Raw genomic sequence first — 16,803 nt, 5'->3', positions numbered from 1 at the left:
AAGGACTGGGGATTTTAATTGAGTATGAGGATGATAAAATCTGGTATTGCAATTAGTCTTCCTATTAAATAGCACGCAAAACATCTGGCAGAGCACATGTGCTAAACCAGCCTGCCATGCAGGCAGACGTAGGGCATTCCTCAATGTACATTTTTCCCACTTTCCCCTTAAATATTAGTACTTTATTTTGCAGCATCCCAGAAACTCGCTGCAGCATCGTTAGCGAAGGTCAATTTATTTTGGAAACATCCGATTTGGCGATTAGCAGCAGAGTGCCGTAGCTGAGGTCTGCCAGCAAGATCAGCTGCTGCTCAGATGTCAACAGCAAGGTGGTTTTCTGATGCAAAGGCATTCCTAGGTTGTCTTAATCAGTAAATTTGAGGTCCATAGGTGTATAAACATCTAAAAACATGCACCTGTAACTCGCTGTACTGTAAATTGTTGACGCTCGAGGACTGCACACCAGGCTCTGGAGCTTGAAAGAGGTGGGAATTGATTTTCTTCACTTGCCACCGTACGTCCTATAATATTCTCCTCACTTGTCTCCTTTGATAGCGGTGCAGTTTGGCTCAAATTGGTCCTTACTGCACGCTGAGGGGAAAAAGCTAAATCAATCAGGTAGAAATGAACAATATAATATTCACATCGACATCAACGTTTAGTTGTTCAGAACATATCACAGTGAGGCAGGCCAGTCATATCATTCAAATATAACCTAATGCATGAAAATACTGCATCTAACCAAACAAAAGTGGGTTTTATGAACGTAAAAATTAATCTTTATGCAAGGGTCCTCTTGATATTATAAATATGCGTTCCCCACGGTACCTGGGAACCCTTAGTCAGGTCCATTCAAGTGGTAAAAATGCTTTCCGAGCCTCCACTACAAATCAGTAGATATTAAAAAACTTTTTTTTCCTCTTTCTTTTTTGGAAGGAACACATCAAAGAGGCTGGAAATGAATGATTAAGTCGTGGAAATGTTCCTATTTTTTTCCTCATATGGGCATAGATGAAGGACACAGCGTTAGCTTTCAATTTGCATTTGAAAAAAAAAAAAAAAAAGCATTGCAAATTGCTTTGTCTGGGAAAAGAAAGAGAGGAAGCATCACAATAATTTATTTAACTGCTTAAATTATAGGCAGAAAGTTTAGTATCATATTTATGGTCCTAAAAATACTCCCATTAAGGTATGCAGTAGCAACAGAGCTATTTTGCTCGGGAAAAAAAAAAAAAGAATCCATTGTAATTCATGTTTTGCTTAGCTACCAGCAATGAGAGTTGCTTTAAAGACGTCGTTTGCTCCGTCTCTTTGCAGTCAGCAGATACGACAGCCCTGAGTCACACCGTCATCGGCCTGAAGCCTAACACCATGTACGAATTCTCGGTCATGGTCACCAAAGGGCGGAGGTCCAGCACCTGGAGCATGACTGCCCACGCCACCACCTACGAAGCAGGTACGGCAGGAGCTCCTGAAAGGGCTTTCAATTTTTTTTCCTTTCATTTATACGCCCTCAAAAGCCCTGTCCAAGTTCAGTGTACCTACAAAATTCACTGCGTTTCTTCATTTTTTTTTTCATGGGTAGCAAAGCAGAGCAGTCATTCCACTGAGTGACTCGGTGTCATTGCAAGAAGTTCAGATGATAGTACCCGTGTCTAATATTTTGCCCCATAATACAAAGATTATCGGCGACTTTTATGATTTAAAACACTTCCCACTTTTCAAAGAAACCTAAGATCAGGTGAGAATAAGTTTGGAACATTCTGTTATTACTAGATAATTAAAATTTGAAAATTAAAATTTTCATTTAGGAAGTACTTTGTGACTTTGTCTCAAGTTTACGAGTTCCCACCTTGTCCTTTTTGTAAAAAGGGCTCAAAGACGGCTTCTATCTAACACAGGACCTTCTGGATTCAAGAGCTAAATGGTTGTGTTATAACTAAGCAACCACAGGGCCATTCAGAAAGCAATTTTTTCCTTAGGTTGAGTAGTGGTCTTCAACACACTCTAAATAAAACCGATATAAACCAGCTTCTACCAGCAGCCACCAAATGAAGTCTGCTGGTAAATATTGATCTGGCTTTTGGTTTTTGTTGTTTTTTTTTGTGTGTGTTTTCTTTTTTTTAATGAAAACCACAGTGCACGCCAGTTAATTAACAAAGGGAAAATCAGAGGGAATATATGTGTCCTTAGATTTTCCCATGTGATCGCAATGCAATTATCTGAGCTTGATGGAGCGGCTCTGTTAATTAAGGGCATCCTGCACTGCTGATCTTTATTGCCTATTTTGTACCCATGCCGCATGTTGAATTTCCCGTAATGATATTAAAGAATGTACATATCAGCATCGATACAGAAGCCACTAGAGATTACTACCACAGGCTAGAGAGAATTGCTATGCCCATAATTCAAAAGCAACTCTCGGAGCCAAGATCCATCCCCAGCTCTGCCTACACAAGTCTTGCTGATGCGAGGGGTGTTAATGAGTGCTAAGGGAAACATCTAAAGCTTTGATTTTTCTCATGATATCTTCTGTTCACAATCTGCTGAAAGCAGAGCTCAGCTTCAGCCACTCAAAGGGACTCACGTGGCGAAAACCAGAATGGAAAACCTATGCTATGGGAGGAGGCTTTAAGAACAAGCTTTACGAGTTTAACCTCCCAAATGACAAAAAGCCCGAAAAGGGAAAGAATTAGTCCATGAAAGCATGTCAAGGAAGTTAATATCAGAGAAAGGAAAACAGTATTTAAGAGAAAGACGTTGTTTCCACACAGGTTGATGGATGCATTTAGGGAGAAATAGAATCGTTTAGATGGAGAATATTGCAGATCAAACACAGCAAAAGTAAAAAGAAGGAAAATTTTGCTTTGAAAATCAAATGAGGCTAGTTTACAGAAAAGGTTGTCTCTTGCAAATTCCCTGGCATAGCGAGGTGGTCCAAGATGTTTCTTCTAGTCCTCTGTTTTTAAACTGCAGACCCTTTAAATACAACACAACCCTCCTAGAACATAATAGTATTAATGATAGAAATCATAATATTAATAATAAATAATATTAGCAATAATAATAATAGTGACAATAATAATGCAGTCTTCTTTAGTGATGAGGGAGCTTGCATCATGCTGGGCATTGCATCGGTTTAAAAGACTTCTCTAAGAGCTGTGATCTAGATCTAAGATCTGTGGCTTGTCTACTTCATGGGGAGAAAGACTCTTCCAGCAAACAACAGGTGAGCAGTCACCTGCTTAATAATTTATCAATGACAACAATTTTATTTTTTTTCCAATGGATGCATTTCTTGGTTGTTTTTGGATCCCGTTCTTGAAAAATTCGACTGATGCAAACGTTGTGAGACCACCTGCTCGGTGTTCATTATTTTCATTCCGTTGCTTTCAATTTTTTTTCATTCTTTTCAGCTCCAACCTCTGCACCCAAGGACTTGACAGTCATTACACGGGAAGGGAAGCCCCGAGCCGTCATTGTCAGCTGGCAGCCACCATTAGAAGCCAATGGGAAAATTACCGGTACACATTTGCATTACCCTCTACTCTCCTTTCCCTTTTACTGTTCTGATTGCACGTTGCTTTCATTCCCCTATTTTTAGTAGAAACATCTGTGTTTTTTCCCAGAATCCTATCTGATCTGATGTTATTTTCTCTTACTTTTATCAGCCAACTTGGTCTAGGAGTCGAGGCAACGTTAGAGACACTGCAAGATCACTTGCAGGATGCAAATATTCATTTAAAATGCTAAGAACAGTGATTTAAGTTAAAAATGCAGCCCTCTCAGCAAAGGTTTTGTGGTACATGCTGCTCAGTGATAATTAGAAATGACGAATAATAAGTACTTTGTTTGGCAATAATGTGATACATAATATACCTAATGGTAGGTTGCTTGTTTCAGCACACAATGGGAGAATTTATTGGGAGATATTTCACTTTACAATAACAATTTAAGGCGATGATGATCTGGAAAAAAAAAAATGACTTAATATTGACTGACAAGAACTGAACTTAATGGATGCTTCACAGTGACAGATTTTATTTTCCAAAATGTTGCGTATAACCTTAGTGCCTAATTAAGACATCCATTAGAAGCCTTTAACGTTAATTTAGGGTGAAAAATACAGTAGAGCTCTATCTGAGATTTTGCATTTAAATGATCACTTTAGGCTGCTAATAGACATCTCAGAGGCATATAATTATTGGGAGAAATATTGTTCAACTACAAAAATGTGCACATTATGGCCTCATTACCCCAAACAATCGGTTTACACCAGCTCTAGAACGCATTTTCACGTGGAAGAAAGTGTGCGTTCCTACCAATAACCCAGCTACACACTTCTGAAGCCCTCAGAAATATAAATGGAAGAGCGAGAAGGCTTCAGCACGATGCCCTGTGTGAGCAATTAGATGTGAGGAGCACTGGGTCAGATTTTCACCAGTTGTAACTCAGCAGGGCTTCGTTGGCATCAGAGGAAGGTGAGTTACACCAGGGAAGCATCCCACTTTATATTACCGATAAAATCAGGATCTATTTCTCTTTGGACGTTGCCAAGCAATACGGATTCTCAGGTTAGACTCGCATAGCTGTGTGTAATTTCAGCCTCCATAGTATTATGATTATCTTATAATTTCAGCCTCCATTATCCGAAGTTTATCGGCTGTGACCGTGTCTGAAGGGAGGATGTTTTGGGGAAATGGCTCTGTTTACATTAACCCAGTTCGGTCCTTAGAGAGGATAACTGATGATTCTGCTGGACAACACCTGAGTGCTAACGCTCCTGAATCCCCACTGGCTAAAAGACGAAAATAATAAATAAATAAAAAGCTTTCCTGACTTTTAAATTGTGAAATGGTTTGGCGGTAGCACCTTTCGTGGAGTTTTTCCATCAAAAGCAGCATTCGGACCTGAGAGTAGCTGGGGTCCCTTGACGCCCAAGCACAAGTTTCTTTCTTGTAGTGCTTGGTTGAAGAACGACTCTCATAAAGATTTTTTACAGCATCTGTGCCTACATTTTTCGTAGACTTTTCAAGCAGAGGAAGCAACTCCTTGCAGAGAGTAGAAATGTCTAACAGCCATACCTTCATCCCTAGAAATGTTTGAGCTATGTATTTGTGTTAATTTGAGAAACTTGGCTATCATATCTTGATATGTATGAAACCAAACACCATGATCGGAGAAACTGCTTAGTAACCACAAGCTACAAGTCTATAAATAATACCCCATGATGTAAACAAGCAAAGAAAAAAAAAATAGAAAAAAAAAATACACCAAATATTCTCATTTCCATCCTGGTGCCATTTGTCCCTGACCAGCATAATCATTCCTATGGGATGAGAGCTTCGAAAAGCATCTTTATTTCAGAAAAAATAAAATAGAGGAGTAGTGATGATAAACTTTACACTGTTTTTTAAGTAACTTTGGATCCCTAGCACCAAAATGAAGTCCAGAAGATTCACCTGGGCTCTCTGCACTCCAGAAGCTCACTCCTGTGGTGCTGATATATAAGACCAAAATCAGATCGTACCTCTTTGCATGCTACTAGAGTGCCATGGACAAAAGAGGGGAAAAGAAGGAAAAAAAAGACGAAAAAAAATATATTTTTTCAAAGTTAGGCTGAGCCTGGTATTGCAGTTCACCCGGCTGAGGCTGGGTTATCACATAGGGCATGCTTTACCTCTCAGCCTTATTTCCAGGCTCTTTTTTTTATCTCCAGAATATCATTTGCCAAGAAGGTTCTTCCTCCAAACTTCCATTGTTTCCTAACACTGCTATTTCTGCTCCCTAAATCCTAAAATTTTTAAGTTTTATTCAATCCTAAGCAGTAATTGCAATGCCCCAGTTACCCAAAGTCTGAGTTTGAGTTCTTCATTCTTTTCCCAAAAATACTTCCCCTAGATGTGCCAGGAAATATTACATGGCTTCCCGTGAGCACCCAGTACTTGATGTGCATCATTAAAGCCATTTCATTTTATTTCAGCACTGAAACCCTAAAGACTTACATTGTATGGTTTATGGCATTTATCAGACTGAATGGTGCACCTGTACTTGAGAAATGTGCTCATAACAGAGCAGTTTAGTGTGTGCTACCTATTTTTATATTTGTTCAACCCGTATCTCTTGCAGAGAATGCTGTAATTGTTGTTTTGGAGTAAAAATAGACAAATACGAATTAATTGTCGTAGCCTCCTTTGAAGCTATTTTGATCAGACACCCACTGTTGCTGCTTTTAAAAAGAAAATAATAGTTTTTAATCAATCTACATTTTACACGGACGTTGCAGAGGAAGCACTAACCGAGAGGCTGGTTTTTTTTTCAGCTTACATCCTCTTCTACACCCTGGACAAGAATGCTCCCATCGACGACTGGGTGATGGAGTCCATCAGCGGGGACCGGCTCACCCACCAGATCATGGATCTCAGCCTGGACACCGTCTACTACTTCCGAATCCAAGCCCGCAACGCAAAGGGAGTGGGGCCTCTCTCCGATCCCGTTTTCTTCCGGACGCTGAAAGGTTTGGATCTATGTCATCCTGATATTTATGATAGCTCCATTTTTCTTCTGGCTCCGTGGGAGCTTTGCAATTAATTCCACGGCAGCCAGAAGAACTCCTACCACTTGAAACTATTATTGAGAGATGAAAGCCAACCGCTGCATATGGTCGTTGACAAGAGTAAACCACATAATGAGTCAGTAACTGTAGTTTTAAATTCAATCAACTTGGGGAGAGCGCTCTGACACCACCTAACTTCCACCCATCAATGGTAGAGCTAATTGGATGTGCCTGGATTTCTCCAGGGACCTACCTTTTCTTTTGGGATCCTCAGGTGACTGTAGGAGCTGGCAATGACTCACTCCTATCAACAGAGCAGGCACACACGATTAGAATTAAAAAATCTCAGCAAACTGAGATGCAATCTGACTTCGCATGGGGAAAATTGTCCCAGATATTTTTCAGTGCCTGCTATTAACAACAGAAATCACTGCTGGATCTCTCCCCGCTAGTGACCGGCAAAGCAGGGGCACCCAATTTTTTTGGCTGGTGCATGTTTTAACCAGGCCACTGTGTTTATGAGAGCAAAAGGACTCGTAGCCAGCTCGATTTTTAATTAGCACAGTGAGATATTCCTCTTCTGTCCTCCCTTGAGGACATCATCTCCCCAGAAATGATTCGATATGAAGGTGTAAGCAACACTGCTGTGAGGGGGGAGCGGGATGTTTGCAGCAGCTCTGCTCCTTCTATTTTAACTGTCACTCACCGATTTGCACAACGGTACGAAATTACTTCTGAAAAGAGGTATAATTAATGAAAAAGTCGAACGGCATAAACAGCAAACCTGTTCCAGGAAAGAAGCGTGGCGTGTGAGAGCACTTCAGTGCTCTATCTGCTGGAGGAAATCCAGGGGTTTGCACATAAAAATAACATCTTGGCAGAAGGGAATTGGAAGTGGATTTAGGCTGGACCTGCGAAGTCAGGGTTAGAGGGAAATTCAGAATGAAAGCTGTACACAAAAGCCTGGGAATTAGCATTCAAGTTCAAACCTCTTTTTAATCAGTTATAAGTGACTTCAGTTAACGCGGGCTGTATAAAACCTAAATGAAATGACTGAACAAAAGGGGTGACGTGCAATCCCTCCATCTCTCCTTTTATTTTTATTTTCCTGTTGGGCAAGAGCTCATATTCGAGTTCATCTTCCATGTCCAGCGGGTGCCTGGCACTTCCCATGAAGGAGGGATTCGGATGAATGAGGCAGTGTCCTCGGCAGCCCTGGCAGAGAGCTCGCCCTTTCTGCTTCGCTGCTATCAGTGTCTACGAAGCGTGCTGCCGACCATTCAGGCCGGGAGTGAAAAGGCTCATACAACAGTTTTCATGAATTAGCACGAGTCAGAAAGGAAAAAAAAAAAAAGGAAAAAAATTGTACCAATTTGTTCGGAGCTTATCGCAGCCAGCCCAGGTTTGCAGGACTTCCTTGTCCAAGTCGTGTTTCCCTCTGAATGAATTACGGGTAAGATCGTGATTATTCATTCTCCACTGCCATGAAACGTGAAGAGATAGCACTTTGTGGGTGCTTCATCTCCATCAGGAGGATGGTGCCAACTTAATTTCATGCTCGCAATTTGTGCCAAGCAGAAGGCTGTTAGGCTGAGTCGAGGCATCAAAATATAATAACCACCGACTAATGAGATATCAAAAGATATAGAGACTCGGATATCTAAGTAAACTGAAAGATTAATGTACTAGATACCCCCTATTTTGTAATGTTTACACAAAGTACCATAAAACTCATTTGGGAAATGAATTCTGGATCAGACAGCATCAACAGATACCAAAAAGATGAATTTATACATTTGTTGCATCTCGTAATTGCCTACGAGGACTATGTCTAATACCCTGCCATGAATATTTAATGATAACCACCCTAAACATGTCATGTTCAATAATATTCAGCTGGTTTTTTTTTTTGACAAATATATCTCTGCACTTGAGGTGAAAAGACTTTCTGAAGTCTTGAGTGCGTTCTGAATTATGCAGAAACGTTGGTTTCCTGCCCTTAATGATTATTAACAGAAGAGGTGTAGGCACCATATGGGAATGTGTGCTCTGATGGCAAATATATGTCCTGATCAGAGAAAGTTTTAAGCCGTGAAGAACGGAAAAAAGCAGCAAAGATCCACTAAGTCACCCAACATCTGATTTCATATATTATAATGTTCCTCCAAGGAAACCAGGCCGTTGCCATGTAAGTATTTGTAGTGACTTCCCTTTACTAATGAAAACGTAGTGGGCTGTGAGAAATAGGTGTGTTTAGTAGTAAATAACGCTCCCACGGAGCAATGAGTTTATGTTCTTCCACCTCGGCTCCACTGATGATAACACCCAGGCAAATGGCAAATCCTTAGCTTATGGGAATCGCCGTTACACCGTGAACTTCAATCAATCTGTGACAGTTTACATCACTCGAGGATCTGCTTTTTTATGCTCTGGCTGGCTAAATTTATCGCTGCATGCATGAAGAGTCTGATGCAAACATTATAAGGAGCCTGGAAGATGGATAAAATGTGATGAAACACCCCACAGCTTTCTGACTGGGTAACCTGGGCCCAAACTTGAAGTCATTACTGGGATTTTTCTTACTCCTTAGTGGGAAAATACCTGGATAATTTCAATAAATATTATACACACGTCTGTGGCAGAGAACAGAGACCGTCTCGGTGTTACATTGCTTGATGGTGCATAAACGAATCATTTTCAGCAATTCACTGAGTAGAAATAAGTAAACACAACCCGAAATTTCTTTGCCACTGCCCAGTGAAATGTGATAGCTGCAGGGGGAATGAATGAACCCGTGACAGGCAGAGAGGAGGGAGGATTTCTTCGGTCTTTTAAATAATTTGTCAGTGAGTGTTCTCCTCTGTTGCAGAAAGAAGGAAATCTTAGAGGTGTGCTTTCTTCTGCTGAGCTGCACCTCTTCTGGATTCCGGCCAGCATTTACAACCAGGCTGAGCTGCTTTAATTAAAACCGGAGCCCCAAAACCTCAGGGGCTGCCCATGGGCCTGTGGGGCACCATTCCCAGCCCTGCAGTGCCCTCTAACGGGTTTGGGGGTCATTGAAGGAGCTCTTCCCCCTCCCACATATGGAGAGAATATGGATGTGGCCATCTGGGGGACAGGTTGGATGCAAACTGCTGCTAGTTCAGCACCGTCATCGTTCCCTAGCACAAACCCACGATCTAGCAGAGGTTTCAGAGACATTTTTAGCAGTGAGGGGTTCAGCATGCCCTGCACCTGCAGGTGGTCATGATCAAACTTGCAGCTTCATGCACCAAATGACATTTTTTCCCCCAATTTCCCGCATTTAATATTTTTGCATATTCATTAAGCAGAGGACCGGTTAATGCTCCTAGCTCTTCATGTAGCCAAGGGAAGCTGGAAAAGGAAGGCTTTTAATGTATCTATTGAAATTTGAAGTCTTGTCGAGCACACTTCAGATCACGCTATCTTTTATGGTTATTATGCAAAAACATGTAAATACTTTTAAAGTCTTTTGTAGAAGGCTGAAACAATGATAATATGCGTCAAGCTGAGCGTTCAGCTTGCAGGTGATTTGGCCATAATTATTCAAAGAACCGGAGTTTCTCTTCTCTGCCTCTTTCTCTCTTTCCTTTCTTGCTTAATTAAACTTCCCAGATTATGATGGCATGTCAAAGAACGAGAGAACGAGAAAATACCGGGGGCAAGTTTTCACCTTTGTAAAAACTTTGTGCAAATATTTGATGTGGAGCATGGGGCTCTTTGAGAAAAGGGAAGGCTAAAAAAACCTCCTTCCCCCCCGCGCTGCCTGCTTGGGGATGCTTTGCTCTGGGGTTTTCGCTTTGCCAGCGGCCCGGCTCTAACGACGTTGTCTCTTTCTTGCAGTTGAGCACCCCGACAAAATGGCCAATGACCAAGGTACGGTGCCCTCAATCTGTCGCCTTCATTCCCGACATCCCCGCCGCACCGCCGCCTTTCACCTGGGCTGCACACCTGAGGAGGCAGGCGCCGGCGCGCTAATTAATCTTGTTAATGAAGTTCTGCTCGGCTGAGGCTGCTGCTTTGATGGGGAAGATGTAAATTTTCGGGAGAGGAAATTGTTTTGTCTCTTTTCTGAAGGACCAATTAAAATGTCAAGCTGCTTTGTATGAAATAAATTTTTAGTCTCTCTGCTGCACTTCTGAATAATTCACGTTAAATATAATTAAGCTCGGCATAATTCCCTGGCTCTTCCTGCACCCTTTTGTGGGCTATAGATTAAAGTTCAGAAGGCTCACGGTGAGAAATCATAAATCATCTTTACCCTCAAAACAGCAGCTCTCGTTTAATAATAGCAAAGTTTAGTCAACTTTTCAAGGCATTATCATTATGTTTGCCAAATACGAATGTGTCTGATTAGTCACAGCTCCTCTGCTCCTATCCCCTTTTCAGTACTTGGAAAGTGTGTTGCTAGGATATTTTTCATTTTTTCCTCTAGACCTGTTTATTCGTAAGTATTTATTTCAATTATACCCAGAAGATCATACATTTCTGTGACATCTGCCCAAGGAAACGGTCATGGGGACGTTGGGAGAACTTGGAGGTGATGCTGGGAGGTGCGTTTGGTTTGAACTCTCACTTTATGCTCATGTCAAAGGCAAAGTGAGAGATCAACCTCAAATCCTAGCTTTACTTACCAGCTGCCATCATACCCCGATTTAATGAATTACATTAATTTGAAACATGGAAATTCCTGGTGGAAACGAGAGCATTATTTAGGGCTTCAAGCTGGAACACCCATGGGAGTTACCCTATTTCTTCACGAGGGTTTCACCATGCACCAGGTACCAACAAGGCAGCACATCCCCGCAGGCGAGACCCACTCTCAGCCAATTTGGGAAATTCGATGTCTAATTTCAGCACATAATCTTCTCCGTAAAGGCAGAAAGAAGTATCGAAATTATAAAATTAAAAGCTGGTTTTGCTCGGTATGATTTATTGCACCACAGCACACACAAATTGAAAATGTCAGCTTTGAATAGATAAAAACTGCTTTTAAAAGGTAAATGTGTTAGGTTGCAAAGAAGCCTGAAAGTAAATTATCAATATATTTTTCTCGAATTTGCATTTAAAATATATTCAGGCAGGCTCAGAAAACTTAGGAGAGGCTTCAGCACAAAGTATCACCTGGTAAAGCAGGATTGAAAGAGCGTCACTTTTTTAAAAAAATGGGGGAAAAAGGAAGGCTAGAAGGAAAATTGAGTTTGTTGTGTTTGTTTTAGTTCTTCCCTCTTTCATCATAGCTGTACTGCTGCTTGAGTGCTATTTAATGACCTTGTGGCACAACACATGGAGCATCTCCCATTGCAGCTGGTTGTGATTTCGAGAGGCAAAGCCTCGAAAAAGAGCCTCTGGCAGGCAGCCTCTGAGCTCCCAGCTCTGCCCTCGCTGTCACAGCACCATAGCTTTGTGCAGCTATTGTAGCACAGCCACTCTTCTATCCATCTTCCGTTATTTCTCTGTACTTGCCCCAAATCTTCTGCCCATGAAACTGGTGTCAGTAGAAGCAGTGCCTTGCTCCTGACTTTCTGCTTGCTTCATTCCCTGTAATGCTGCAGAAAAGTCAGAGGTTTTCGGATGCTTGTGGGTAGAAAACCACAGAAAAAGTGGCAAAGCATTTTTCTGTTCCACAGAAGTGTGATCTTACCTCCGCCACGGGGATTAACGAAATCAGATTCTCTGCAGAGACACCTGCCTGTCCCTTCGTGTGCTGCGGTGTAATTAATGGGGAGAAGGGAATAAGCATGACAGGTTCACTCTGCATATGGCAAGCGAGCACATATTCCTCGAGTGACTGCAGAGAAGGAGTTCTGGGCCATTTCCCTTTTGTGCATCCTGCTCCTCTGGGGAAGCTGTGACCCTTGCTAAAGTCTCGAAGCCTGCAGAAGGGTGCAGCCTGCAGAAGCTCCAGTTCATTGCTTTAAACATTTGGGGGGAGCTGTTCCTCTCCCAGCCAGCTGCTCAGAGTCTCAGCCTGCATGGTGCTTAAAATACAACCGTGATTTGTTATTCACTTGAAAATAATAAATTACACGGTGTCACGGTGGTTAGATAAAGTAATGTTAAGACCTGTTTCTGCATTTTTTAAAGATCATTTCGAGATACAAAATGATACACAGCCTTCAGCGTGTAGGGTGGTTACTAAATGCATGCTGGATGGCTCATGGTTGATTACAATAGCAAAATAGCTGTTATCGTGCTTCTTATAGATACTGCACTTATAGATACCTATAGGTATGAGAGCTACAATGGCTTTCTATAATTGGGAAAGCAGTAGGATTAGCAGGGAGTGAAATTAAGGTGATAGAAATTGTGTCCTGGCTGCTCAACCCCGTCCACCTCTGGTCACCCTGCCCTCTCCCTGCAGGAAAGCCGCCTCCTGGCCATGTTAAGTTACAAAAATTAAACCTTCTTGCTGGGTTTAGCAGATAGCAAGCATGCACAACATGAGTTAAACATGATCAGTCCCTCTTGGTGTTACCTGGACATAAATCCTGCCTTTTGTCTGGGTAGGTGAAATAAACTTCATTGCAGTTCTTTAAGGCTGTAGTATAGAAGAAGGAAGTCTCAGCCTTTTGTGGTTTGTTTCCTAGGCTTGTTGATATCTAAATTCAGCGTCCACTTTTCAATGACCTCCGTGATGAATTCTTATAAGAGAAAGTCCGAGGCCCTCACTCGATCTGCAGGCAACTCTATTAAAGACGAGTCACCGGGGCCAGGTCTCACTGTAACTGTACTGCGAGCAGCGAGATAAACAAAGTCAGATTTCCTAAAAGCTCGTTTGCCTCAGAAATAATCAAAGCTAATACTTTAATCATGCCGGGTCTGAAGCGACGCTCACTGAAGTCAGCGATAGCCTTTTAAATTACTCCGTGCTTTGGACAAGGCCCTTGGGGGCCGTCTCTGCCACAAATGCAATTCGTATTGAGTGACACGAATTAACTCTGGTAGGTCATCCATCTCCGACACCAGCACGTGGCTGTGAAGTTCAGGGAGAAAAAGGCACTTCTGTGGCAGCAGAGCAGAGCTGGAGGCTGTGGGACAAGTGGGGGGTTTTGGGCAAAAACCCCGGGGTTTCAGGACACGAGGCAGTGTAGCCTTGAGGGGCCTGCACGAGGTAAAGGAGATGGGGCAGAGAGCACAATCTGGGGAGAACTTCAATGGTTTTTGGCCATCATAAAGGCAGCAGAAGTGATAATATGAAAGTAAGCATAAAAATCACAGTTTCAGATGCTCAAGAGAGAATTTTTATCACAAATTTTGTGTATGTAGGAGAAGGCCAGCTGCTTTCTTAGGAGCTATTGTCAAGTCTTCCTTAAGTCTTACAAACTCTGTTTATGATTTTGATCTGGAATTTAGAGGCAAACTGGGTGAAGAAGAGATTAATTCACTCTGTTTTATCTTGCCCCGGTTTTCATTTGCTAAACCCATATTAAATTTAGTCCCAATTTTGTCAATATAGGACTTGTAAACAGGAATGTGTGGCCATCGGAATTAGATCTGTGAAAGAGCAAAAAGCTGATTTCTGCCTTTGGACTACAGCTGTTTCATAGCATCCCCTGGAAATTCTGATAAAAGGAAACATGCCCAATTTTGAACAAATATTTTTTATTATCTTAGGAAATTTCAGTATATTTTGATTTTTTTTTTTTTTCCAAAAAAAAATATATTCCGTGAAATGGACCATTATAAACTATCCAGATGAATTGTGTATGGAATGGAATGTACTTATGGAATATAGACATGAGTTTTTTATATATATGACGTTCCTCTTTATAACCATAAACTGGAGATTTAAGATTGAGCTTCAGCACTTGCCGCCATGGTGAGGCCTACAGGAGGCCTCCAACTCCCCATGCCCGGAGCAGGGCCTGTGGCCATACCAAGCTCCACAAAAGTCCATGGAGAAGATCATGACAGGCAGTTGTGTTTCCAAATCCCAAGAAAATCTACAAATCTACAGCTGTGCTTCCAAATCCCAAGGAAAATGGAGGCCTGCATTGTCCTTCACACGGCCTGAAGGCCCGTTGCAGGGTTCCCAGGCGGTGCGGGGACTTTGGGGGATTTTGCTTCTCCCGAAGAGGGACCGAAGGCCAGTTGTGTGGTGGCACACCTGCAGTTTTACACCTCGGTGCTCTTCATCTCATGAGTAAACAGCACACTAATTGTTTCAGCTCTCAGAGCTGAAGCACTGTCCAGTCAAGCGTGGAATTTGGCTGTCTGTAGTTCAGTCTCTACCGTGCTGGACTTGGGCAGCCGTGTTGCTCTTCACCTGCTTGAAACCTTCCTGTGCTCGGTGGTGGTGGGCTGGAAACTCTTAATGTGCATTTTTCATGTGTTTTCCTGTGTGAAAACAGCTGCCAGTACATTTATAGCCTGATACCAGGCCCCGAAAAGCCACGTTGTCTCACTCAGTGACAGCAGAAGGTGTTCAGTTTGCCTCTTTATTTCCTTTGACGGCCTCGGGCTTTTGGCTCTGAAGCTATTTTGCAAACTCTGGGAGTAGCATCAGTGAAAGGATGAGCTATTCAGATCTTTTTTCAAAGAGCTGCTTCCTAAACAAATAATGCAGCAGTCTGCAATGCTCTTTGCTACTAGGAGAAGCAATAAAAAGTATCCCATTTATCAGAAGAACCTCTTCTGAGGAAAGAAAGAAAGAAAAACAAAACCAAAAACTTTCTTAAGGTCAAAAACATGGAAAGCATCTGCAAGGAGGGATCTCAGAAGACATGCTTGAAATTATAAGGAGGGTTATTCCTGCATAATGGTTGCGTTTCCTGCTATGCTGAGACGTCGCTGAGACAGCTACCTCAGGAGGCACCTTGAAAAAGCAGAAGTAGAAATTCGAGAGGAAATGTGGTATCTGTTCATCTAATTGTGCCTTTCTGCCCAAACCCCAGGGTCCTTCCCAGAAGTCTGCCAGCTTATACACGCTGAAAAAGCAAACTTAAAAATATTTCTGCCTTCTTCGAGCTCTTCAGCTCTTGCTAGCACAATGTTTTGTCTCCTTCATTACCTGGTGCTGGCTGTAGATGGGAAGACAAGAAGACACAAATCCTTGTGCTCTGAGTTGTTTAAATCATGATGGATGCAGAACTTCAGTGCTCAAAGCTGAATGTCTCGAGGTCTGCCACATAGTGTGGTCAATGGGGGGAGACAGGGGCCTTCAAAAATAGGTTTTCCCAATGCCCCCGCAGCACTGCACATCCCAGGCTGGCCTGATATCCTTCTTCAGGAATAAATTCTTCAAGGGATACCTGGGGAGGCAGGAAACATCGATTAGTCTCTGCTTTCTCATACGAGAACATTGCTCAGCTTATTTTCTCAGTATTTTTGGACTGTTTATGGCAAAATGCAAGAGGAAAAAGATTTATGTTATTATCCCAACAGAATTTCTGACCCCTTTCCAGGTGCTGGAGACCTGGGAGGATGAGGATCTGCTGTAGTCACAGACGTCTTGATTTTTTTTTTTGCCTTGACATGATCAAGTCGAAATGGTTATTGAATATAATGGTCATGGAAAAAGCACTTGTTTTTTCAGAAAAAATACTTGAGTAACTGAAACATTTGAAAGACAGAAGTGAAATGGAGGAGTGAGAGATGAGAAAGAATATGTAGGATCGAATGGATTTAGGTTTTAGTACCTCAGAAAGCATACTAAAACTCATTTAAAAAAAAAAAAAGTAGGAAAAGCAAGTTTGAAAAAAAGCAGTTCTGGAAAAAGCAGCTCGTTATTCAAGATTTTACAATGCTTTGTTCCAAAAACCTTGAGTAACATGAAGGAAAAAAGCTCCACTGGAAAATGGTGGAAGTCAAAGAGTTGGTCCATGGTCTGACCAAAAAAAAGGGATCTAGACATACCTGTTGATTTATTTTGACATTATAAGTGTCTTTCTGGTTGGCAAGGAGGGTTTACATCCAAATTCAGTGGAGCAGGAGTTTTGGACTTGTCTTCCATAAAATGGGAAGCCCACTGGTGCCATGGAGAGTGACGGCAATGCTAAGCACAGGGCACGTTATTCCAAAGCACGTTATTCCAAATAATGTCTTAGTAGCAGAACAAAGCTGAAATAACCTAAATTCAATCTTTAAAGAATTTTGGAAATGTTTCTAGCCGCCAAGCCCTCCTGGATATGCTCAGTGTAGCCTGGTTGAGAGGTTGCTGTGTCTCCATTGCTGGTCCCTTCCCAGGGCAGGGTCTCCAGGCCAGGGTGAGCTCTCCAGGACAC

General features: G+C 42.0%; 1 protein-coding gene across 2 annotated transcripts in view; it reads left to right on the top strand.

The window, feature by feature from the left end:
* The window catches only part of DCC (DCC netrin 1 receptor), a 350,318-nt gene that overhangs the window by 305,192 nt on the left and 28,323 nt on the right, over nucleotides 1-16,803 (top strand). For both annotated transcript variants that reach the window (XM_072031260.1, XM_027446519.3), the window contains 4 exons: nucleotides 1,318-1,456; nucleotides 3,417-3,524; nucleotides 6,323-6,517; nucleotides 10,421-10,453. In XM_072031260.1, the coding sequence (XP_071887361.1) occupies nucleotides 1,318-1,456; nucleotides 3,417-3,524; nucleotides 6,323-6,517; nucleotides 10,421-10,453 (475 nt within the window). The remainder of the gene's footprint in view (nucleotides 1-1,317; nucleotides 1,457-3,416; nucleotides 3,525-6,322; nucleotides 6,518-10,420; nucleotides 10,454-16,803) is intronic.

This window comes from Anas platyrhynchos, chromosome Z (assembly GCF_047663525.1).
Source record: "Anas platyrhynchos isolate ZD024472 breed Pekin duck chromosome Z, IASCAAS_PekinDuck_T2T, whole genome shotgun sequence".
In the NCBI taxonomy this organism is placed as follows: domain Eukaryota; kingdom Metazoa; phylum Chordata; class Aves; order Anseriformes; family Anatidae; genus Anas; species Anas platyrhynchos.
Note: the sequence above shows the minus strand (reverse complement) of the source record. Positions and strands in the feature narration are given on the sequence as shown.